Raw genomic sequence first — 24,705 nt, 5'->3', positions numbered from 1 at the left:
TGTTATGGGCCGGTGTTTATTTATATGCAAGATTCCAAAAATATAGACAAAAATGAGCATGAGGCATGGTCCTATCTAGAATCCTCCATTTATTGGGGACAGTTTACTCGCCGTTGTGTGTGGACACGTCCTGCCCTATATGTTAGAGGTTTATGGGGTGGGGAGGGAGTATTTCCCCCCCCTTATTTTCACAGCTGGACGCCCCACCGTGACCACGTTGTAATCGTCCCATCATGTCGTCTCGTCAGGAGTTGGTCATCCTCCTCCGAGACACAAGTGACACTTTATTTTCCTGCAGCGGGTGACGTCATCTCCTTTAAAATATTGTATTTTCGTTGTGTCCCCGGCTCCCCTCCCCCGCCCTGTTTACTTCTGACTCACGCAGCGTGGTGATCATGAGATCTTGAAGTGTTTCCACATTGTCTCCTGCCGTTACTCTGGAGAGCGGCCGCCGGTTCATCTGGAGTCATGCTATACACGTAGGATACCGCTAACTGCCGTGGTGCGCGCGTCACGTTGTACAGGAGACGGAAAAATATTTTTCGTTTTTGTTGGGTTTTTAAAAAAACAAAAAACTATTTCAGGAAACTTGCTGGATAAAGTAAATAAAAAGTTTCTAGAATTACGGAAAAGTTTATAACTTTTTGGTTATGCGTTACACTTTATTTACAGTTGGAGCAGCCTCTGGTGTAACAGTGGTATCTTGAGATGTGCAACTCTGCTCATTGTAAACCATCGACGTCGCGACTTCAGCTAGGACCCTTCTTTATTTTCCTCAGATGGCATCATGGCCGACGTATATAAGTATCTCTTCTTCTTTTTTTTTTTATTGGTTTCCAACGCTTGGCTACAAGGCTATAGATCTGCTCATCCTGCGCCACCTGTTTCCTGAATAGAATGCCAGAATTACAGTGAAGACTGACACCTGCACAGCAAGAGAGAGCGAACTGGGAGGGAAATATTTCAATATAACAATGTAGAATTCTATAGCATGCAGGGTCCTTGGAAAGCTGGGTGACGTCCCCTGTTACCCTTTTATTTTTGAGCGGGGTTGTTTTTAAATGCCCCAGAACCTCAGCCGTGTTTCCAGGTGCTGATCTTGGCGTCCTCGCTGATGTCTTTACATGTGGTGCCGCACGTTTCCTCGTTCCTGTTGCGACACGTCCGGATCGCCCCAATTCTTGTGTTTCCTCGGCCTGTTTATTTTTTTTCTTTACTGTATTTTTATGGGACGGTGTCTTCTTTCACCGCCCTGGTTCCTCCTGCGGTTTTGTTTTTACAAGGTCTATATTGTTCCTCAGACCTTCAGGAGGAAGCTGCCCACTAATCTCTTCCAAGTCCATGACGTTACAAAGAGTCTGAAGGAACTTTACCCCAGACGATGAGGAGGAGATAAGACTGTTTATAGATCCGAGTCTTTGATGTCTGGTCTCCAGGTTACCCCGGCCTGCGGAGGAGCGCACAGCACGTGTTCCCATGCGCTGGCCCGGGCTTTGGGCCTAGGAGTGGCCGTCCATATTAATAATACCTCCCAACTCTCCTGGAATTTCCAGGAGATCTCCTAGAAGAGCGGCCAGAGCTCCTGGGGGCCACACTTCCTCTTCAAAATATTCTCACCTATCCCCATTCCTGTAGCGCTCTTCACTCTGGGGCCCCGCGGTGTCAGGACGTTGTCTGCGGTGGTGCCCAGGAGTGAAGAACACGGCAGGAATAGTCCGGTCTGGGGGTCTGTATTTAAGGGGTCGTTTTTTGTCGAGTCTGGGGTCTTCTCTATTTAGGTGGTCTGGTTTGTAGTCTGTATTTAGGGGATCTGGTCTGGGGTCTATTTATTTAGAGGGTCTGGAATCTGGCTTTAGAGGGTCTGGCTTTAGAGGGTCTGGCTTTAGAGGGTCTTTATTTAGGGTGCGGTTTATCCCTTTACCTGACTGAACTCAAAGGGGAATTTTACCTAAATACTAAAATTCTGTTTGTTTTTTTCATTCTTTATAATAAGATCTACATTTTGGAAGGGGTGTATGAGCTCGGACCCTCCTCAGAACCCTAGACAAACGGCCGTGTCAGTCTGTGGAGCCCTCACCCCATCACGGGAGCACAGCAGTATTCCCTCCAGCATTCCCGTTTTTTTATGGGACTGTCCCTTTTGTAAGACACAAAATGGGTGTTTCCGTGTTACTTTTAGTGCGTCCGTGTACGGGCTGGGGAGGGGCTTAAGGCGACTTGGGATTCAAATATAGTGGACATTGCAGAGAGCGCCATTGCCCCTTGGTCTTGGTGTGGTCCCGAAGTCACAACCACAATGTCATTCAATTTCTAATGTGGTTTTATGTTTTTGTTTTTTTTTGCTTTTTGTTGTTTTTTTTACCCACAATTCCGCTTCCTATTTTGTAATTCCAGCTACAGTTGTCAATAGCAACCAATCACCGCGCAGCTTTCATTTTCTAAAGTGCTCTTGAAAAATGAAACCTGTCCTGTGATTGGTTGCTAGGGGCAACATTGACCGTTGTGCTGTTACAGTATTCTCCAACCTGTGGCTCTTCAGCCATCGCAAAACTACAACTCCCATCATGCCCTAAAAGCCGTAGTTGGAGGACACTGTGCTAGAGATATTGATGAGAAGTGGCCCCGTACAAATCAATGGGGCCCGGCCCTTTTAGACTACACCAATAAAATGGTATAGGACTGCATGTACCGAGTCTCTGTGGTGGAACCAGAAGTCCCAGCATTCCCTAGTTCCTCCAGCAGGGCATGCTGGGACTTGTAGTCACACCTCAGGCGATCTCCTTACAAGGCTACACATACTGAATCTCGTATTGTTTTTTTTTTTTTTTGGCCGACTCCATGAATGTTTTTCCTCCTCAGATGTCGGGTGTTTCTGGGAGTTTATGAGAATATGAAAATAATGGTTCTTGTGTCTCAATAAAGGGGTTCATTTCCATCTGGGAGACTGAACGAGGCTTTTGTTCGGACACTGGGACATATTCATTGCACGCTGCTCAATTCTACGGATCCCGGCCGCGACTTTTAACGCATTCCACCCAATGTTCTTGGATACAAAAGAACACGTATTAAAAATAACTCTGTTATTACTCACCGGCTCCGAGACTTTGTAATAACCCGCAGAAGCCGCTTCACTTACTCAACCCACCTCCCAATTTTTGTTGTTCTTCTCTGGGAATGAGTCAGTGATTTTGAAAAGCTTCCCCGCTGTCGGTCGCCCTGTCCTCCGCTCAGCACTCTGGTAGTAACTCTGCTGGCTGGCTCTTATGTAAATCTCCTCCTACCTGCCATAGATTCGCACCCAAAGGGAATTTTTTTTTTTATCTTCGACCCTTTTGTGTCTGTTATATCCGTTTCCGGGAAAGCTGGGTGACCACCGATATGTCCTCCCCCCACAAGAGCGGTCATTCAGCTTTCCCCCGAGCCCTGAATGGTAAAGATGCAGCGATATGGGCGCAGGGGGATGTATTAGTGTTACTGGGCAGATTTGGCGCTCCGGAGTCTAGGAAAGCTGAGTGACTACCTTAATGAGCGCCATGTTTGTCACCCAGCTTCTTCAGAAATTGATAGAACCCAAATTTGTGATTTCATAGACTATTTATTGTTTTTTTTTTAAAATCTAGGGGGGAAATTCTCTGATACCCGAGGTCCTGGGCCCCTGTCTCATTCCATTTCTAGCACTACTCTTCTGTGGCAGAGGGGCATTTGCCCCCCCAGCACGACCCTATAGTTACGTCATTGTGTGATTTTAGCGTTATGGGCCGTATTGGGGGAAAAAGACCTTGTGACAATTTGATCCAAGGGACATTAACCCTGCCCCCCATGAGCAGTAATTTGTCACATATCTCCATATCTGCCGCTCCTCTTATAACGCTCCAGCACTGATATAAGGTTACTGGCCCTTTAAGAATCTCCATACATTGAGTACCCAACGCATTTGACTCAATAGTGACTCCTTTGCTGTGACTTTTCTTAAACTTTGTTGTATCCGATCCCCTTAAATTTTTCGTGTTCTTTGCTGGGAGTGGGCAGACAGTCCACATTGTGGGGAGGTAACGGTATCCGATGATGAGGAGGCGGATGATGATGATGATGGTGGTGGTGGTGGTGGTGGCGTTTCCAGACTGTGACAGGACGATAAACACATCCTTTTGATGGTCCTTGAAAATGACTAATTAGAAATGGCCTCATCTGTCTGGTCAGTCAGGAGCTGAAATCTGAGCGCGGAGAACACTGAGGGCCTGTGTGCGGCCGCGGCTCCTGTCAGCCGACTCGTCACCGTTTTCCCACCCAGAAATGATTTTTTTTTTTCCTCTCCTTTTTCATTTGACGTAAACAGACTCCGATCTGTTATTTAGGACTTGACTCCTGTTAATAGGACTTGTCGTGGGAACCTGCGCCTGATACTAGATTTTTAATTTTTTTTCAGAATTGTAGTAAGTTTTTTGTTTTTGCATTTTTTTTATTTTTTCAAAAATGACATCCCCCCCCCCCCCCTAAATTTTTATTTTTACACATTTTTATCATGATTATTCCTTCCCATTGTGGAACTCAAATTGCCAGTTGTCAGCCCGACTTTTATGTAAAATAATCCACGTTTACAATAGTGGGGCAAAAATAAAAAATTCCCAGCGAGAGAAAAAGATCTGACTGGATTTCCATTGGTCGTAAACTATGCGCCATTAGGATAGTAGCCAGCTATGGGCTGTACCGTATGTGCCTCAATAGCCGCCTTACAGGGCAACAGTCTCCAGCCAGAAATACCGTCCTCACAATCCCCCCTGCAACCTTGCCGCCATCTTCCTCACCCTAGCTTCTCTGTACGTGCCAGAGCGTGACGATCCGGTGTTGTCTTCCAACTCCCTAATAATTACAATAGGAATCTTTTAACGCTGGAATTTTTTTTTAAGGACGCCTTTAAGGAAACCTGTCAGGAAGTTTGGAGCCACTCAATCCCCATCATGTCGTTACGCAGCTGAGGTTTAGTCGCCAGCCCCCAAAACAGAATAGTTAGTAAAAAATAACCATGATGCAACCGGGAGCAGCATCGGGCGCATGAAGAGCGGACTGTACACCGTGCATACGCCGACTCCGCTGGACTCCTTACCCAGACTCCTTTCAGTTAGTTGTAGTGTCTACCACCGTGTGACCGCCGTTGTTTCAACACGTTCGTGTGAATAAGTCCTGCAGCCATTTTGGGGAAGAGCAGAGGAGACCCTAAAACGGCAGAGGGACACAACTGAGGGGCACCATGTAATATTACTCCACATACCCGGCACCAGGTAATATTACTCCACATACCCGGCACCAGGTAATATTACTCCACATACCCGGCACCAGGTAATGTTACTCCACATACCCGGCACCAGGTAATGTTACTCCACATACCCGGCACCATGTAATGTTACTCCACATACCCGGCACCATGTAATGTTACTCCACATACCCGGCACCATGTAATGTTACTCCACATACCCGGCACCATGTAATGTTACTCCACATACCCGGCACCATGTAATGTTACTCCACATACCCGGCACCATGTAATGTTACTCCACATACCCGGCACCATGTAATGTTACTCCACATACCCGGCACCATGTAATGTTACTCCACATACCCGGCACCATGTAATATTACTCCACATACCCGGCACCAGGTAATGTTTCTCCACATACCCGGCACCATGTAATAGTACTCCACATACCCGGCACCATGTAATAGTACTCCACATACCCGGCACCAGGTAATATTACTCCACATACCCGGCACCAGGTAATATTACTCCACATACCCGACACCAGGTAATATTACTCCACATACCCGGCACCAGGTAATATTACTCCACAAACCCGGCACCATGTAATATTACTCCACATACCCGGCACCAGGTAATATTTCTCCACATACCCGGCACCAGGTAATATTTCTCCACATACCCGGCACCAGGTAATATTACTCCACATACCCGGCACCAGGTAATATTACTCCACATACCCGGCACCAGGTAATATTACTCCACATACCCGGCACCAGGTAATATTACTCCACATACCCGGCACCAGGTAATATTACTCCATACACCCGGCACCAGGTAATATTACTCCACATACCCGGCACCAGGTAATATTACTCCACACACCCGGCACCAGGTAATATTACTCCACACACCCGGCACCAGGTAATATTACTCCACACACCCGGCACCAGGTAATATTACTCCACATACCCGGCACCAGGTAATATTACTCCACATACCCGGCACCAGGTAATATTACTCCATACACCCGGCACCAGGTAATATTACTCCATATACCGATCATATTTAAAATGTTCTGGGACCGGAGGTTCGCTTTAAGTAACAAGAATTTTTTTTTAAATCTTTTTTATTTATTTTTTTACTTTTCTGTCTGGGAAATTCGAGATAAGGACCAGTATGAAGGAGTGTATATTCTGTACAGTGCCTCAGAGTATGTTGGCGCTATATAAGCCAATGCTTGATCATGTTCAAAATTTATATTCTAGCGCTAATTCCAGCTCCAGAATGCGCTTTTAATTTTCCATCAGGACTAGCAAAGTGCCGATGTAGGTGCCAGATGTTGTCACAGCTGCTATTGAGATGCTTCGTGCCACTGTACACTATGACAATATGTAGGATACGCTACCGAGGAAAAACCACCCAGGTTATTCTGTAGTCAAAAAGAAAACCAAATCTATAATATTTATAATCATTTTATTCTTTTTTTTTTTTTTTGTAGCCGCCTTTATTTTTTATCTTTACTAGTTTTTCTCTTTACAGCGTGACACAAAGTGATAGCTAATCATTTCCATTTTAACTTCATCTGACAAACCGATCCAGGGAGACCGAGCGCTCGCCGCATCCTTAAATGACTACTATCGCTCTATGTCTCCTGCGCAGCCTCAAATGGCCTTTTGTTATCTGGTGTCTAGACGCCGCGCAGCCGGAATATTTGGGTTGCCGGGACGGAGTTTTTTTATTTTTTATGGTTTTTATTTTTTTATTTTTTTTACTACTTCAATTATTCTTAAAGCCTATTAAAAAATGGAATATTCTATTTTGTAATAAACAGATATCTCTTTGTACATTGTCTTTTAAGCTTCTTATGTGAACAGTGAGGAGGAGGAGGGTTATGGAGGGGCATCGGGCTGCTCATTCAATTGTATGATGGTTGTGTCTAGACGGCGTGCAGATGTGGTTGCAGCAGGGGAATAGTCTCACTTTTTTTCTTTAATAATTTATTTATTTTCGCCCCTTGTGATATATATATAATTTTTTTATACCTATGTTGGCGCCATAAACCGTATTGAGATGTGCATATCTGAGATGTGACGGTAATGGTATACATTTAAAACAAAAATGTATTTTTTTTCTAATCTTTTATGTTGTAAATTGTTCAATTTTGTACAACATAATTTCAGCCCGAGCCTGTGTCTCATGTTAAAATTAAAAATAAAAATTCACATTTTTTTAAATTTTTTGTTACATACATTTGATATCTACGTTTTTATTAAACCAACGTCAATTTCTCAGTAACTTGCAGTTGATTTTTTTTTCAATATATATATATATTATTTATTTTAATTTTTTATTTTATTTATTTTTTATTTATTTTTTATTTTTTATTTTTTTTCATAGTTTGAGTAGTGCAACAAGCAATTGGAATATTAAATCTATTAATTATCTCCTATTATTCCCCCCTGATTAGAGCGTCTGTGATCATATTCAAGTTAACATGACGCATACATAAGATGCGACCTGCGTGGGATGATATGAATAATTGACCGCGATATTAAAAACACTACACAATTTCCTCTATTTGATTATGCAAATTCCCTTTTACCAATTACCATCGTGAGCAGATTGTCATTGCGTGACACCCACACCGGGCCACAGGACATCTGTCACAGGTGACAATGAAGAGGGCGCCTCGGCCAGCTTGCCATTGATTGGTTACTGGTTAGATGCTGAAATAAAACCTACATCAGACAAAGGCCGTTTTATAGAAAAACATTGCAGAATTTTTTTGTTTTTTTATTCTATGTCCCATATGGGAAATTTTTGGCCAATGGTTCGATCATACCGGCCAATATGGTTGGAATTATTTTTATTATATAATATGATAGACCTCCTGTCCATTTTAGTTGGGACCCGGTTTCTTACTTGGGCAAGAAATCTGCAATTTTTCTGTAGTGTTGGGTAATATTGATGTTTTTGAAGGGTTAACTGTACGGGGACACAGTCCTTATCATTCCTGGCGTGCAGTACTGGAACCCCGGCCTCCATTCCAAGCGGGGCGCGATGTTCATGGTGGTTTGTACGTCCCAACAGTGTTTTGTATTTGGTTTCTTTCAGGTGTTCAAAAATTTTTCCCACGGTCGGCAGACATTCTATATTAGTAGGTTAATCGGCTGCTGCTGACGAAGACTGGTTTGTGTCTGGCGCAGGAAATGAGTTTGTAAAGCCGACCGCAGACCGTGATTACCGTGATCAGACAACCGTTGCATTGGGCAAAATTTTTGCTACACGTGAATATCTGTAGGAGAATTTTTGTCTTTTCTTGCCCAAATTCCCACGTGCTTGAGAGGTTCTGTTATGGCGAACCATAAAAACGGCTTTAGAACCTCTTTATGTAGCGTCCGTTAATGAGTATATAATATCTAAACATGGAAAGAAATGTATGTAGGGGGTCTTAATGACCCCAAAAAGTTTGGGGTGGAATGTGTGTGTGTGTGTGTGTGTGTGTGTGTGTGTGTGTGTTTTTTTAGACTTGTATTTATGTTCGTTCTACCTCCGCATATAGGCAGCATTTTTTTTTTATGGCAATGTTCTGTTGGGGGAATGCCCAATTTGACCCATTTTGTTTGAAATATTTTTGAAAAAGGAAATCTTTGGATTTATAAATATGGCAATATTTGCTAGACACATGACCTCATGCCTGATCCGTGAAAAGGTTAAGTCTCCTCCGAGGCCATGGAGAGGTCAGAGGGTGCAGTGTGGTCAGGCTGGGGGCTGGGAGCAACAATAGTCGGCTTGGTGTGAATGACTCTTCCCCACTGACCATTGTCTTGCGTTGACAGCTGTAAATTTTTGCAGCTTCAAGAAAGACGCAAATCCATCGTTATTGTAGGTGCCGGGTAAAAAGAGCGACAGATGTGGATGATGATCAGAAGTCGCTGCCAGATCTTTATGTAGCACAGCACTAGTTTCTCTGAAGTAATCCAACAATAAAAAAAAAAAATCAAACCTTTACAAAAAGTTACACCAATTGAGAAAAAAACATAGGTTTTTTGTTTTTGTTTTTTAAATTCGGCTAAATATCCATCTAGAAAAAAGTAAAGTGACCTCTACCCCAAAAAAATCCTAAATAGCGCATGTTTGACTGTATTATGGTCCTATAAAGGTGCCCGTACGCATTTGACAACATTCGACTGAACCTGCCGGCTTCCGCTGGATCGGCCCACAATCCAACGTGTATTTGGGCCGCCTGACTCTTCCTTGGCGGCAGATTTTGGAGAAAGAAGAATCTGGCATTTTACCATTCCCAATCCTTTGTTCCCCCTGGAGATCGGCCCATCCAGACACCTCCTTTTTGCCCTTCTCCCCATTGAAATATACACGTACACTCAGCCGGGCATGTTTATGGAAAGTGGGGAGAAATAATTAGCGGCCAAACGAGCTGCTGTTGTAGACAAGTAGTTTGGCCCTAGGCAGCTGTGTAGATATCGGACTACAACTGAAAATGTCAAAAATATACCAGATAATTCTATGAAAATTTTTGGTTTTCTATTTTTTTTTTATTTTTAATTATTAGTAAATTTTCTTAAAAATTTTCTATTACAAATTCCAGGCCAATATCCCATCACTACAAAGTAATGACCGGCCTAGCGCACAGTGGAGCCAGACATTTTGTACGTGATCATACCTTCATGTCACCATTTCCTAATGAATGGATCGCCTGCTTTCCCATACCCCTGTACCCCTCTGCCAAAAAACAAAACCCAAAAAGTCTGGACAGGTGCATGTCCTCTACAATGGTGGCATTTAACCCCTTGACGTGGAGCTTTTGCTGAGCAGCTCTGCAGATATTTTGCAATGTCATGAATTGAATGGTGACGGGGCAGGTCACAGAGGGTGACGTGAAGGTTTAGTTGACTGACCTGGTGCGGCCCGCGCTGAGGCTAATGTAACCTTCTCGTCCTCTCAGACTCTTAATAAACATCAGATGTCTGGCTGGACAGAGCATATGACCGAGATACAAAGGATTTGTTTGTTCCGTTTTGCCTCCCCCACCCTTTTATTTTATAACGCCCTTCCCTTTGAAAAAAAAAAAATTTATTTTTTTTTTTTTTTAATTTTTATAAAAATATTTGCATGTTGTCTGGAATTTTTACATTTAGTCTGTCTGATAGCGAAGTCTCCGAATGTTCTGTCCTCTCTGGGAAGAATAACAGTTTTACAGCGAAAAACAATACTCGATCTCTGTGCGCTGGAAAACATGGAAGGGGGGGGGGCACTTATGATTAAAAATTAAAGGGAAAGGGTCTCTATTTCAAGAAATGTTTTTGGCGATTTTTGTTTAATTGGCTCATCATTGATGCACCGGACGTAGCCGCTCTGAAATGTAGCGTTTTTAATTATATATTATGATATTGGCCTATAGTTCTGTGGTCACAGAGGGACGGGTGTGTTTTTGTAGTTCCGGGCCTATTTTATAGCGCTATTCCATAGCAGATTTTTTTTATTGTAATTTTTATATAATTTTTTTTATGTAATTTTATATAATTTTTTTTTATTTTTTTTTTTATATTGTAAAAAAAATTCTAGGACTTTTATGGCCAAATCTGAAACCAAAATTTCTGGTGGGAAATTTGTGTTTAAAACTCTATCTACAAGTTGGGTTCTCTTCATGGGTCTGACGTAGATCCAGTAGATCTGGTTCGAGCTCTCGCAGTCAACTTTGAGGTCCAGAGATTTCCCATCACAATCCCAATTGACTGAACTCCCGACTGAATGCAAATTCCCTTTGGGCCCGGACCTGCTCGAGATTGGGGGTCACAGAGCTTTTATGTATGGCCCTAAATCTGCACTCCCTTTAAATATTGAGGTTCATTACCTACAAACCTGCTGAAGATGGGCCCCTTATTAATGGGTTAAGTAGGATGTTTCATTAAAGGGTCAGTTAACAAAAAAGTTCTGTTTCTAGAGCTTTAATATAAAATCATTCCATATAAAGGGGCCGTCCAGGACTAGACAAAAAAATTCTTTCTTTCAAAAACAGCACCAAAGCTGTGTACAAGTTGTCTTATTTCAGTCAATGGGGCTGAGCTGCAATACCACACACAACCATATAGACAGTTGTGGCGCTGTTCATGGTAGAAAGCAGCCATTTTTTCCTAAACCTCGACAACCCCTTTAAATACTTAATCATATGATGTCTGAATATGGATTCATTATATGAAATTCCCCTAAATTTGGTAGACATTTTAGTTTGCGGAGTCATGGTTCTATCTCGTCCGGGAAAGCTGGGTGACAACAAAAATAACCACCGTCACTGGTCCCACAAGAGTCTTCCAGTTCTCCTGAATTGGAATGTGTATGTATGTGTATATACAATGTCATTATAGTTTTTGTTTTGTTTTTTCTTAAAGGGGCATGGGGTGGTTTTTCGTATTGATCGGTGGGGGTCCAACACCTGGACCCCGCACCAGTTAGCTGTTTAGGTGTCCTCCGGGCACCGGGTGTCCATGTTAAAATCAGGCGGCTCTGGTCACAGTATTACGGCCGTGCTGGAGCACATCCGCTATTCCTCCGGCACTGACCACCACTGCGTAACATCCGGTGCCCGGAGGCAGCCGAACAGCTGATCAGCGTGGGGTCCGGTTGTCAGACCCCCACCAATCATATGCTGTTGACCTTTCCTGTGGATAGAAAAAAACACCCCATGCCCGGACAACCCCTTTAGGTCGGAAATGGATCTTGCTGGCCCTGCCAATTATTTGAACCAGATCTAGAGTCTCATTGGTCCGCATCTTTTTCAAAAACTAACCAAACTGGGTGTTAATGTCCTGGGTTACGTGGCGACTTGCGCTCGCAGTCAAATTTCAGGTATACTGGAACTGGACCGGTTTCCTGTGGGGGAAAAAAAAAAAATCTCAAACGACGTTGTGCTTGTCATAAAAAATCCAATTTGGTTGGAATTTTTGTGGCCATTGTAACGTTGCTCGTGGTTTTTTTGCTCGTAAGAAATCGCCGCGGTTCTCCGGGATATTTAAATTGTTTTAGAATTTATATAAAATATATACATTCTATATTATTAGAGTAAAATAAAAATTTCGAATAAAATTTAAAAAAGTTTCCTGTTCTATTTTTGGGGATTTCTGGCAGCCGGGTAACCCGACATCCACGACTCGGCCGCACCTGTTACAGATCTCATTTTGTATTTCCTCTTTGCTGATCATTAATCTTATATTGTCTGGTGACGGCGGAGAGCCAGACACGCAGGAATCTGGTATGGCAGCATTATAAGCTGGCACCTCCTGCATGGCAGCAGGTTCTGTATACAAGGACAGGTGAAGGGCAGTGTCCCGATCCCGGTGTAGCTGGATGTTCATCTTCTCTGCTATTAGACTGTCGGAATCCGCGAGGTCAACACAGGTCAATTGCTTTGAGTCAAGGAAATACGGAAAGCGTTGCCTCCTGCCTACACGTCTGTGTATTGTCTGGGAGGGTATCCTTATAGAAACCGGAGTCGGGCGCCTATGACCTTAATAATAATAATTACATCCTTTTATATTGTTGCAACACAATCACTGGGAATCTGTCAAATAAATAAATTAAAAAAAAAATATATATATTTTTTTATTTTAGTGATAAAAAAAAAAAATTAGGCCAAGGGGACAATGCTCATTGGGGTATTTTGGTGTCATTATTTGAGTCCCATAATACAATTTGTCGTTTTTTTTTAAAAAAATTTTTTTATCGTTTTCCTCAAATCGTTCCACTCCTATCCATGGGCTGCAATACCTCACACAGCCTGGGGACCTGTGTGGCGCTGTTTTTGGAAGAAAGCAGCCATGTTCTAATCCTGGACATATTTAGATCCTTTAATCTTCTAGTTTTCTGGCTTAATTGCAAATGACCTATCTGGTAATGCAACTTGATTTATTCCTATGGCATGTGACCTCTCCACGTGCGCAGCGAAAGTCACTGTCCAAAGTTGTAATGTCGGAAAACCAGTTTATTACGTAGTAGTGGAATGGGGTGAGTACATTTTTACATAAAACCATGTATTTTCAGGGTCTCTCCTTCTTCTTTTTTTTTTTTTTTTTTTTTTTTTTTCCCCGAAACAGCGCAACTCATGTCCATAGGCTCTGTCTGGTATTGCAGCTTAGCCACTTTCATTTGAATACTAGACACATCCCATGGATACAAATGGTGATGGTTTTTTTTTTGGGGGGGGGGGCATAAGAAGGTCTTCTAAAACCTTCCACTGATATTTTCAGATCCCATGGTTTTTATCTGGATCTAAAAGTGACCTCGTGTGTATCTGGGGAAACCAGACCCTAGGCTGCTAAATGAATTAACCGTAATAGACCATTTTGGGCTGATTCTTTTCCCTAGATGGTTGGTTTCTGAAAGTCTCGCTCCTTCTCTCTTCCAAACAGAGCGTTTCTTAGAATTGGTGCAGCACAAGAGAAGTCCTAGGAATGGCAGTGAGAGGATGTAATAATGTAGATATATTGGCAGTGCGAGGTTGTACATAGACTAGTGGGCGCCAAACAAAACCTCAAAATGTGGCTTCTCCTACATCATGAGGACAATTCCTAATTATTTTTTTTTATTTTTTATAAGGACCCCATAATGGAATGGCTCCTAGGTTGGTCCCCAGTCCCTTGAGTTCACTTCCCATTGGTGCTGGAGATAAACCGTCCATTTCTGGGGGGCCCTTTGCTGCATGTCTCAAATAGGAGCCACGTGATTTGCCGTAATGGTGTTTACGCCTTTTGGATTGGAGAGTTTAGGGATGGTGTTACATTGAGGGGACAGAAGAGATTTAGTAGGGTGCAGCACAGGAGAAGTCTTGGAGATGACTCAAAAGCCATTACCATGGAGTTTCCTATTGGTTCTCTTCCAAAGTAAGCCATTCCAAAAATAGCTAGAAATCTGTACTCGAGCTGCCACCTTCCTCAATTGGGTGCCAAGATTTGGAAGTTCTGGTGGCACCAGCGCTTTATATGGCATAGTGGGTGACCCTGACAGGTCTTCACAGGTGACTAGAGGTCCACTAGGTTTTTCCCGTTGGCATCTGTTGCTAAGCAATGGCCAAACCTATTCAGGCTACTAATTGGCAAACCATGAGGGCAGGCTCTATAAAGGATAACCTTGACGTGAACTGTTTAAGGTTGATCCAACCATGCACTTGCCGGACTGACCTAGTCCATCAGGGACCTCGTTAAAAAAAACAAAATCCACTTTCAAAACGATTTGTTTGATCAGCGTCATTGTCCGATTTACAACCTGCACTAAATGTTTCAGCCGACAATTGGCCTAAAAATAAATCCAAAAATGAGCTCTCACCTTTTTGGCAGAGTCTGTTCTAGTCCGCTAGACATGCAAATGTTTGGGGTCTGCCCGATTTTTTTCATACAACTTTCATCTAAGTTTTAGACTATGAACGCAAAGGTGAGCGTAGACCTTCAAAAGTTGTCGGAGAAATGCTCGATTTGGCCGACGGTTTTTCTCCCCGACTTCCCTATACACGCGGAGGCTTGGCTGAGCTGCAGGCGTCCACATCTTCCCTATACACGCGGAGGCTTGGCTGAGCTGCAGGCGGCCACATCGGGAGAGGGGAATAAGGCGGTGTTCACATCCGCTTTACCCTTCCGTTGAGGTGTTCTGTCGGGTCAAGCCCTTAACGGAAATGCAAACGGCAACCTTCGCTTCAATAGTCGACTGCGCTATGGATTCCGTCAAAAACAACGGAACCCTGTCGCAGCATTGTTTCGTCACCATTGATATCGACGGTGATGCAAACAGAAGCTTAGGTTTTCGTTTGCATTTCCGTTGAGGGGTTACCTGACGGAAACCGCCAACGGAACCCATCAACGGAAGGGCAGCGCTTACGTGAACACCGCCTTACCGATTCTCCCTTCCCCTGCCATCGAAAGCGTTGGGGTGCCCCCATACACAATAGATAGCTGTCCAATCCCACGGAAAACTTTCTTCTATTGCGCATGGGCACCTTTAAAACTCTCCATTTTTATATCAAGTTTTTGTATTTCTGGAGGGTTTATTACTACGGTGTGTGGCACAAGGGGCATGGAAAATTCCATTGTCTTCTACAGCCGTTTTGTTTCTGACCTGGAAATCCAATTTTTTTTACTTTCTGAATATATTTCTTCTTTGTTCCGCATCACTTCTAATCTCTCTCTTTAGGGCTCACGCTGTGTTTTTGATCAATTGAATACTGAAAAATGAGATACAATGTATAAATTGGGCATCATTGCCCTTGAGGTTGGTAACCTTTTTAATTCTTTTGGCAACATGAAAAGCTTTTGTTTAATGTTTTGCTGCCCGCGTCGTTCTCACCTGGCGGGCAGCGTCTACAGGTGCCTGCGAGATGTGTGTTGAAAACTGGTTTTCTCCAGGCAGCAGCTGTTACGACGGTCTAGACATTATGCAAATAAAGCTGCTCTCCCGTTTGTCTGGAAGTGGTTGGGGCCGGCCCCGCGCTCGGCTGCTGGAGTCACACTTCAACTTGTGTTACCGGCGAATATAAATAGAGCTGCGGCTATGAACACCCTGAACTTGCCCCTTTACAGTTGGGCACAGGGGACGCCGTCTGGCTGTGGTTGCGATTACGTATTTGATGCGTTAAAAAATAAAAAAAAATTTCATCAAAAACACTCCAATGGGGCCCAGTCGTCGAATATTATTTTTTCTATCATTTTCATATGTACAGAATTACATCTATATCCTTCTTATTGAAGCCAAATTTTTAGGCAAACATCGTAATAAAAAAAAAAAAATCTGCTAGGAAAACATGTAATAATATAAAAAATAAAAAAAAAGGGGGGGGGAAATTTAGAAAGAAAATACTGTCACTTACCCGAATACAAATATTATCATGTTTACTCTCTATTCAATTTAATAATTTACGATTTTGTGAATTCTGCGTTTCTAGCGTACAACAAAAATTATATATATTCGAGTATTTAATACATAATTGTAAAATGAAACGTCAAAATTTAGGTAAATTTCTGCATACAATTTTTTTTCAAATTTTGTAAAAAAAAAAAAAAAAAGTCCAAATCTATTATCATTTTATATACAATGTCAATTTTTTATGCTCCCGAGTCAGATCTTCCTCTGGTGTGGGGTGAAATTTTGGAACAAGGCGAGCGAGGGAGTCTAAATCTTTTAGAGGCAGAGATAAGTGGTATGACAGGAGTTGAAAGTCAGTGGCAGAGCGCTGGCGGACCAGAATCCCAATGAATTCCAAGCGTCTCCCTTCACAGACAGCCGCAACTAACGAGATTAGATTTTTATACATTTCAGACTCTCTGATCCCCATGCTTGAGTGAGTGCCGAAATTCCAGTGTTTACACTTTCCTGCCGCAGGGCTGCGGGGCGGCATGAGATGGCATATTTTATGAAACATCTTCCTATCCATCTGACCATCTGCCTGTTTATCATTAATAGGACGCCTGTTTGTAATTCCACTCGCTTTAGGCGGCGGCAACATCCGTGCTGCGTTAGGAACCATTACAAGACCCTTGGTGAATGTATCTTCTCAATTAAAATGACCCTCCCAAATTATAAAAACTATGCAGTGGGTAATCGCCGGGGTGTGAGGGGGGTTTTTAAAAGGTGACCACATTATGACATCGCTTCCTTCACACATTGACGAGGCTGGATGGTAAATTTCTTCAAAAACGGCATCACTCTTGTCCATAAACGGTGTGTGGTATTCACTGGAATGGACCGGAACTGCAATACCAGACACAACCATGTACAAGAGTGGCGCTGTTTCTTAAGGGCACCGTTATTTTTCCCTAGTCTCAACCGGTTAAGGTGAACGGAGATGTGGAAACCATTCTTAATGACCGAAACTTTTTGATGCCGGTAATGAGAATTGTAAGAAATTATGGATTCCAGCCAATAAAAAAAAAATGACCATCTTGGGGCAAAGCCAAGTACACTGAGCGTTCGGGCCCTTATCTGGGTAGGATGAGGTCCCAACGAGGTGCCATGCGCTGCCTTAGAAGGAATGCCTAATCTTTCCATCTGTTTCCTGAAGGGAAGTCCATGTTGGTCCCTCTGCTCCCATATCCAAAGGCATCAATTTGGGATGCGGTAATATCAACGTACCTGTTCATTGATGGTTGGTTCAACTCAATCAAAAGGTCCATGGTCCGCCAACCTACTATACTCTTTCATGAAGCCAGTCGTAATTAACAGCCGTGCATACGGTCATGCGGGTGAGAATTGATTCTTGGAGAATAACTTCTGTCTAGTAGTCCATGCCCTCCTAGAGTGACCTCCAATTTTTTGGGTATTTGAAAATAATCTCTTTGTAGGAATTCCAAAAGATTGCCTCCTTAAATTTTTCCTTTTCCTTCTATAGTCCTAATTCAGGTATATCCTCACCTGGGCAGGTCTTCCATCCAAATTAGAATTTTTTTCCACATTTGTAGACGGTACAAACCACATGGGTTCCGCAAAATGGTTGTCCCTTTACCCACTACCTGGTAGCGGGATGACCCACCTACTCGTGCTGCTGATCTTGCGAAACAAATCCTGGGTGGAATTGTTCTTGAACTATAAAAAGAAAACTGAACAGCGATCTTCTGGGACTTCATAGTACTTTACTAAGCAAAACCCTTGTACCTTACGTGACCCCCGGCCCAGCAGGAAAAAAACAGATTTTTGCTTGTAATAGTGACGTTGTGTGCCTTTAAGGTGTCCCCGTATCACTGTGGTTTTGTGATGAACAGGCCGCTTATCTGCTTGGTAACGTCATACAATGTAATGTTTGGTTTTTTTATGTGGGGAGGTTCAGAAGGTGACTCTTTCGTATGTTGCATCACATGACGTGCGATTTTATTGATTAGACCAGTTCTGGTTGGATGTAATGAACGTGTGGCGTAACCTCCTAAGGAGGGCATAAAAGTACAACGAAGACCAACCAATTGAAAAATTGATGTTTTTTGGGCATTGTGACTCCCAATTTTTTTGTTTTCCAAAAACATTCACGCTCTCGCAGTCTATATAGGTTTATATATGAAGGGGTTCTCCGATAGAGCCGAATGGCCCCCCAGCGCTGGTTAATTATTTTAAATAAGAGTGGCTGAAAAATTCAATACCACCAATAAGCCCTCCAAGATCAAACCAAAAATACCTGCTAGATGACGTAACCATCTTCTACACCACATCTGGTGTCCTCACCCTAGTTTTTGGGTTGGCTGATAGTTGTAGTCCCAACATGGCCAATCATTGGCTGCTGCAAGAAGTGACTGCTTACCAAATCCAGGGCCGAACCGGGGCTTGATAACTGACGCCATGCGTAAAAAATTGTGTGCCCTCAGCTCGGGTTTTCTCCCAGGTTCCCAAAGTTCTCCAAAACGTCTTTTGTATTTTTATACATTGCTACTTTCGCTGCATTTTACTATTAAATGGCAAAAACGCACAATTTTATTTTTCTACCCTTTTTGCATGGCACTGGAAATTTTTGAAAAAATTCTTACAACCTGTTGCGATGCTTAGCGAGTGTTGTGAGAGTTCGGCGGTGATTGCCACCATCCTATCCTCAGTAGTGGTGTGTGTGATTATTGCAGGGCTTGATCTGCGCAGAACTTGTCATGTCTGCTGGGTTCAGAGCCGGGGTTCCTCCCAGGGAGCCTGTACAAGGAGCTCGCTTAAGGTGGAGGACGGGCCGCTTCTCCAGAACGCTGCATGTTGCTTTAAAGAAATCTTTATTTTGCTGCCAGCTTGGAGTCTGTGAATCACTGGTCATCTTGACAAGGGCAGGGCAATTACATCTGGAATGTACTCCCCGCGAGAAGGAGAGCGGAGCTGCCAAGATCAGGCCACAGAGGCAATCCTTCATCATTCCGGGGCACACTGAGGCTCTGCCACTTTTGTGGGGTCCTTTTAGATGGGAACGTTGCTGCCTGAAAATGACGAGCACCACTTTCTACTTTGACCGTAATCAATAATGTAAAAAACCAAAAACACTATAAAAAGCAGAGCAGGGTTCTGGGTGAGGATTATGGCCCAAAAATATTTTTTAAATAAAAATAATGTATAATTTAATGTTTCAGGTGCGGGTGGTAAAATATGGCAGAATGGAATTTATTGCAGGTTAGAGGAAAAATATTTTATTTTTTTAGAATTTCATAAAGATTTACCGGCCATTGAGTTGCATTGGACGACTCTATTTGCCAGGTTTAAGATTCCCATTTGGCAAAAAAGAAAATACAAAAATTCCCATTGAATGATTTGCTCGTCTCTACTGTAGAGTGATTTGAAGAACTGGAATATTTTTGGATTTTAGGGTAAAACTAATGCTGTATGACGTCTCTGTTTTTGCCTGGTCTTCTCATTGCCTCGATCAAAAGTTCCAGAGAGGTCGCTGGTGTAAAAGTATAGCATTTGCCTAGTATCGTTCTTGCTTGGTTTTATCTATGACCCATCACCAGCCTTTGACGGACCGTTTTCTGTCTACCATTCTACTAGAGACCTTGATTCGCTCTGTGCCTCACGCCTCAATACGCTCAAATTTTTAGTTTTTTGCACAATTTGGAATAACGCAACTTTATAAAAACTTTACTCTGAATGGCTCCGGGCCGCGTTACGATCGGTTAATAATTACACAGGTTATCAGACGCTGGTATCGTTTTTAGTGTGGAGTTTGGCAGAACTTCCAGGTCTGGGTGCTAGAACAAAAACTGAAGGCCATGAAAGGTCACCCTAAACCTTCCAGTAACCAGCGGGGGTTAGATTATGGCCAGTCAGAGACACATGGGTTGTGACGGGCATAGCAACTTCTCATAGAGTGGTATTGAAATATCCAAGTTGGAGCAATGGTGTCCAGACGCAGTACGCCTTCATTTTGGCAAACTTTAACGGGATTTCAGAGACTGTAATATTGATGGTATGTCCTTTAGAAAAGGCCATAAATATCACATTGGTGGAGGTCCAACTCCCGGCAACCCCGCCGATCAACTGCTCTGAATCACTGTGTCCCCCTTCGTTGTTTACCCAGGTACAGCGCCGTACATACAGTTGTGGCTGTTCTTGGTACTGCAGCAGCTACAGAGTCAGACCCCACGCTGATCAAACGCGATGGCCTATCTATATTCGTCCTGAAAAAAACCTTTGAAAGGTTCCTTCGAAGCCTTCGTTTCCCAACGAACGCACACGATTTCTTTTGGTTGGAATTGATCGCTTCGATATTATAGACGCACAGATTATTAGCGCCAACCTTGGCTACCGGTTGTTTTGGTCCTCACGTCTACGGCCACTTATGTTGTAAGGCCGATTGTGAAAAATTTGCAGGTCCAAGAATACACCATGGAAGGGGCGGCAAATTTATCTTCTCTTCTCTCTTCCTTGCAGCGGAACTGGAATTCGTTCAGATAATCATCATTGTCGTGGTTATGATGGTGATGGTCGTAGTGATCACGTGTCTCCTAAACCACTACAAGCTTTCTGCACGATCCTTCATCCACCGGCACAGCCAGGGCAGGAGGCGTGAGGAGAATCTGTCTTCGGTAAGTCCTAGACTTCTTAAAAACAACTTTTCGGCCACCGTTTTTCATTTCTGGTCTGCGTTGATGGTAGGATGAACGGCAAAAATAATTTTGCACTTGGTCTATATAATATGAATGCTAGAGATCCTTATTTTCTTCTGTCCCACAAGTTGGACTGTCTAGAACATTGTTGGGTGCCCCTGCGCTGGTAGCCCTATCCCCTCCCAAAAAAGTGTCCAAGGTACTTGGTAATGCCCTTGAACCTCTTTGCCCCTGTTTAAAAACTTCTAGAATCGCCCGTGGCTCCAGTAGCCATGTATATTTCCAAGTTATGGAAATTTTTAACCTGTCCCAATGGGTCCAGACTCCTTCCCTGGTACAGCAGCCCATTACTTCACAGCTCGAGGAGCCCCCTTTGACAAGGACATTGGCTTCTTATAGATGCCAGAGTAAGTTGGGCACACACCATGCCCACCACATAGACTAATGTTCCAAGTGTATCGTGTCATGGTTTAGCAATGGAAATCTTTTCGCACCAATTCGCTAAAGTGCTGCGGCCACTTAAGTCAGCTGATCGTCGGGAGGCGCACCCTTACTGATATTGATGCCCCCCCCCAAAAAAAAATATATAAATAAAATAATGCATAAAGCTTCTTTAATCAATGAACTTCTTGATTTTAGGTTGAACATTAAATTTTTTCAGACTCATGATGTTTGTTTTTGTCTGACATAGGAAGGAAGCCTGTGGCCTTCGGAGAGCACCGTGTCAGGAAACGGTGTGACAGAGGTAAGATGGCAAAGCAGACGCCGAATCACTTGTAGCATTAAAAGTTTTAGGCTGTGCGACAACTTGCGGGTCTGAGAAAGCAGAGCGTTCTGTTCTGCCCGAAAACTTTTTGGATTGTTGGCTAGGTCATCTGGTTGATCATCGCAGTCCACTAGTGTAGACCAAAGAGGTTGTCTCACCACGCCAACCACTGCCCATATGCCACATTAGTCACCCTAATATGTGCCAGAACAGAGTCCATCCATACAGAGACAAAACCTTAAACTATGGATGTTTTTGTTTTTTTCTTAAAATGAAAAAACAAAAAGCACTTTTCCAGTAATTGCTTGACTTTTTATGGTCCCAAAATTCAGAACCATGATTCGTAGTGACAGGTTCTCCTAGTCCGGGAAAGTTGTATTTCATATTTGACATGGCAAGTGACCAGGGTTGTGGGATGCAGAGTATAATAAATGTATAAAAAAAAAAAAAAAGTGATTTTAAAAAAGTTTCAAAATGTCACCTGATGGTTCAGATCTTGCATCATAGATGGGCTGGCCATACAGATTAGACCTATGTGAACAAGGTATAAGCACCTTTGTATTGTACTGTTCCCAACTAACTGTCTTTCCCTGCCCCCTACAGCACATTTACACACCAAGACCCTTGGACAGACTCAGCATCCCACCGTTCCTCCAGAGAGATCGCTTCAATCGCTTCCAGCCCACCTATCCCTACATTCAGCACGAGATTGACCTCCCACCCACCATCTCGTTATCCGATGGAGAGGAACCCCCACCATACCAAGGACCCTGCACGCTACAGCTCCGCGACCCCGAACAACAGATGGAACTGAATCGAGAGAGCGTGCGGGCACCACCCAACCGAACCATCTTTGACAGCGACTTAATCGATAGTTCAGTCTACGGAGGACCTTGCCCGCCGAGCATGAACTCCGGAGTGAGCGCCACCTCTTACAGCAGCAACGGAAGGATGGAAGGGCCGCCACCAACCTATAGCGAGGTCATAGGTCATTACCCCGGCTCCTCGTTTTACCAGCATCAGCAGAACACAGGCACTCCCTCAATATTAGAAAGCAGCAGACTTCACTTACAAAGCAATGTTCTCGATAGCACAGTGGCGCGGAGCAAAGAGAAGGACAAACAAAAAGGACAGCCGTTCTAGAATCAAAAAGACCCAACTGAATGACAAAGTTGAAATACATAAACACTGCACTTCTAAGCTGGCCCGTTTCGTCGTCAGCCGGTGTCGCAATATCCGAAACGGTTGCGTGCCTTTCTGATGACCAACAGATTGCCAGGGCAAAAAACTTTTAAAGAAGACGATGGGGGAAGAGGGTAAAAAATGTTAAGCAAGAAAACCCTCTCGGCCCCCGCACCTTCTTCCTGTATAAATATTTAGTTGTTTTGTCTGGTTTGAATGCACAAGCCGAGGAAGCTTGCAATCCGGTCATCCGTTTATCTGTGTCTTGGAATCCTCTACACAGTTGCCCTTTAAGAAGTTGACTAGCCTGCGTGAGTGCTTACCTATATACCCCCCATCCACTTATATCTATATATATATTATTTTTTTTCTTTAATCTCTCACTTAACGTTAAAAAAAAAAAGGAAACAAAATCCTGAAATATTTGCACAAAACTTTTATTTGTTAAAAAAAAAAAAAAAAAGACTTGCAATATATAAATATATATGAGAAAAAGAGTGCGTGAGGGGGAAGTATTTTTGTATTAGTAAAGGGGCCTACACATTAGGGGATGTTTGTTGGTCAGAAAACGGACGTGAGAAAAAAAGGTTTTTTTGGATTTGTTTGAGTGCCAACTTGGAAAGAATGTTGTTTAAAAAAACAAAAAAAAAAAGCAAAAAAAAAAAGCAGGGGACGAGAGTTATTTATATAAATGTTAAAAAAATTTGCACTATTTTTTGGATATGCCTATACCAGTCCTTGTGTTAACCGTGTATCATGTCTACCACAAAAATATACAAAACGAAAAAAAAAATGATGTGCTGCATTGATCAATTGTTCCGAAATCCCAAATTTTTCAAAAATTTTCGGCTTTTTTTTTATTTTTTTTTTTATATACAGATTGGGATTCTTCGGAGTCTTGGGTCGGAATAATAATGCGTTCATGCTTCAGTATCTGGATTTAAAATGTACAATTTTTTTTTCCCCCGTTTTGCCCAAAATAACACATTGCACATTTAAAGGGGTTTTACAAAAACGTCTCCTCTCACCCGTGGGTCTGTGGGACTTTGCTGAAATTTCTGTTCAGTCCTCTCCCAAAGAAAACTGGAGTCAGGGCCAGCTCGTTTTTTGGTGGGCATCTCTGCTTCCAGGCCCAAGACAATATGACTGTCATGAGGTGTTTGTATGATGTACCATAAAAGTCACTTTAAATTAGGCAAACCCCTTTTTAAAATTCTGCCTCTGTCCCCAAAGGGGGGACAGAGCCATATTGGCCGCCATATTGTATGTAAAAAAAACAAAAAAAACATTAAGGGGTATGTGGCCCATCCATGTAGAAAGTTGTGATCTGATTGTTTGTACCGTGGGCAGCTCCGTTCTTTTTTTGTTCTGCACTATTTTTGTACCCGGCCCCCAGATGCTTTAGTTAGTGTATGTATTTACCCATGCCCCAATATGGCCACTTCCACCTTTTTTTAAAGGGACAGTACCCGATGTGCAATTTCTTTTAAACAGAGCAGATTGTTATTTCAATGTATAAGAAAGCTGAAAAAAAAATTGAATGCATTTAAACAAGCTTCACTTTTAGAACCGACCTTCCCTGTACTGTCGATACATTCCCTATCAGACCAGAAACCGTATTTGGGCCAATTTAATCCTCTTAATTGGAGAAAATAAATTATTATTTTTAAGAGCTTCTGTTACGCAATTCTATTTTTCTTTCTCCTAAAGGTCTTAACAGATTGACTTGAAGCATATAGTTCCTGCAAGGTGCCAAAGGCTCGGCTCGCCGTCAGCCACTTGGCATTGAGTTTGTCTACCATTTTGCTTGTGACATAAAGAACAATACAAAACCATATACAACGGGCTAGTGCATAATGTTTGCTAAGCATGCTGGGAGTTGTAGGACCTTTTTCCTGTTTTTGCTTCCATGGGAAATTCTGATTGGTAAGTCTGTACTTCTT

General features: G+C 42.9%; 1 protein-coding gene across 2 annotated transcripts in view; it reads left to right on the top strand.

Annotated features, from left to right (window-relative positions):
* PMEPA1 (prostate transmembrane protein, androgen induced 1) overlaps window positions 1–23,534 on the top strand; it is a 44,768-nt gene extending 21,234 nt beyond the window's left edge. For both annotated transcript variants that reach the window (XM_075846568.1, XM_075846569.1), the window contains exons 2-4: window positions 20,639–20,793; window positions 21,506–21,559; window positions 22,184–23,534. In XM_075846568.1, the coding sequence (XP_075702683.1) occupies window positions 20,639–20,793; window positions 21,506–21,559; window positions 22,184–22,723 (749 nt within the window). In that variant the 3' untranslated portion in view covers window positions 22,724–23,534. The remainder of the gene's footprint in view (window positions 1–20,638; window positions 20,794–21,505; window positions 21,560–22,183) is intronic.
* Window positions 23,535–24,705: the final 1,171 nt, after the last annotated feature.

The sequence above is a fragment of the Rhinoderma darwinii genome, chromosome 13, assembly GCF_050947455.1.
Source record: "Rhinoderma darwinii isolate aRhiDar2 chromosome 13, aRhiDar2.hap1, whole genome shotgun sequence".
Lineage (NCBI taxonomy): Eukaryota > Metazoa > Chordata > Amphibia > Anura > Rhinodermatidae > Rhinoderma > Rhinoderma darwinii.
Note: the sequence above shows the minus strand (reverse complement) of the source record. Positions and strands in the feature narration are given on the sequence as shown.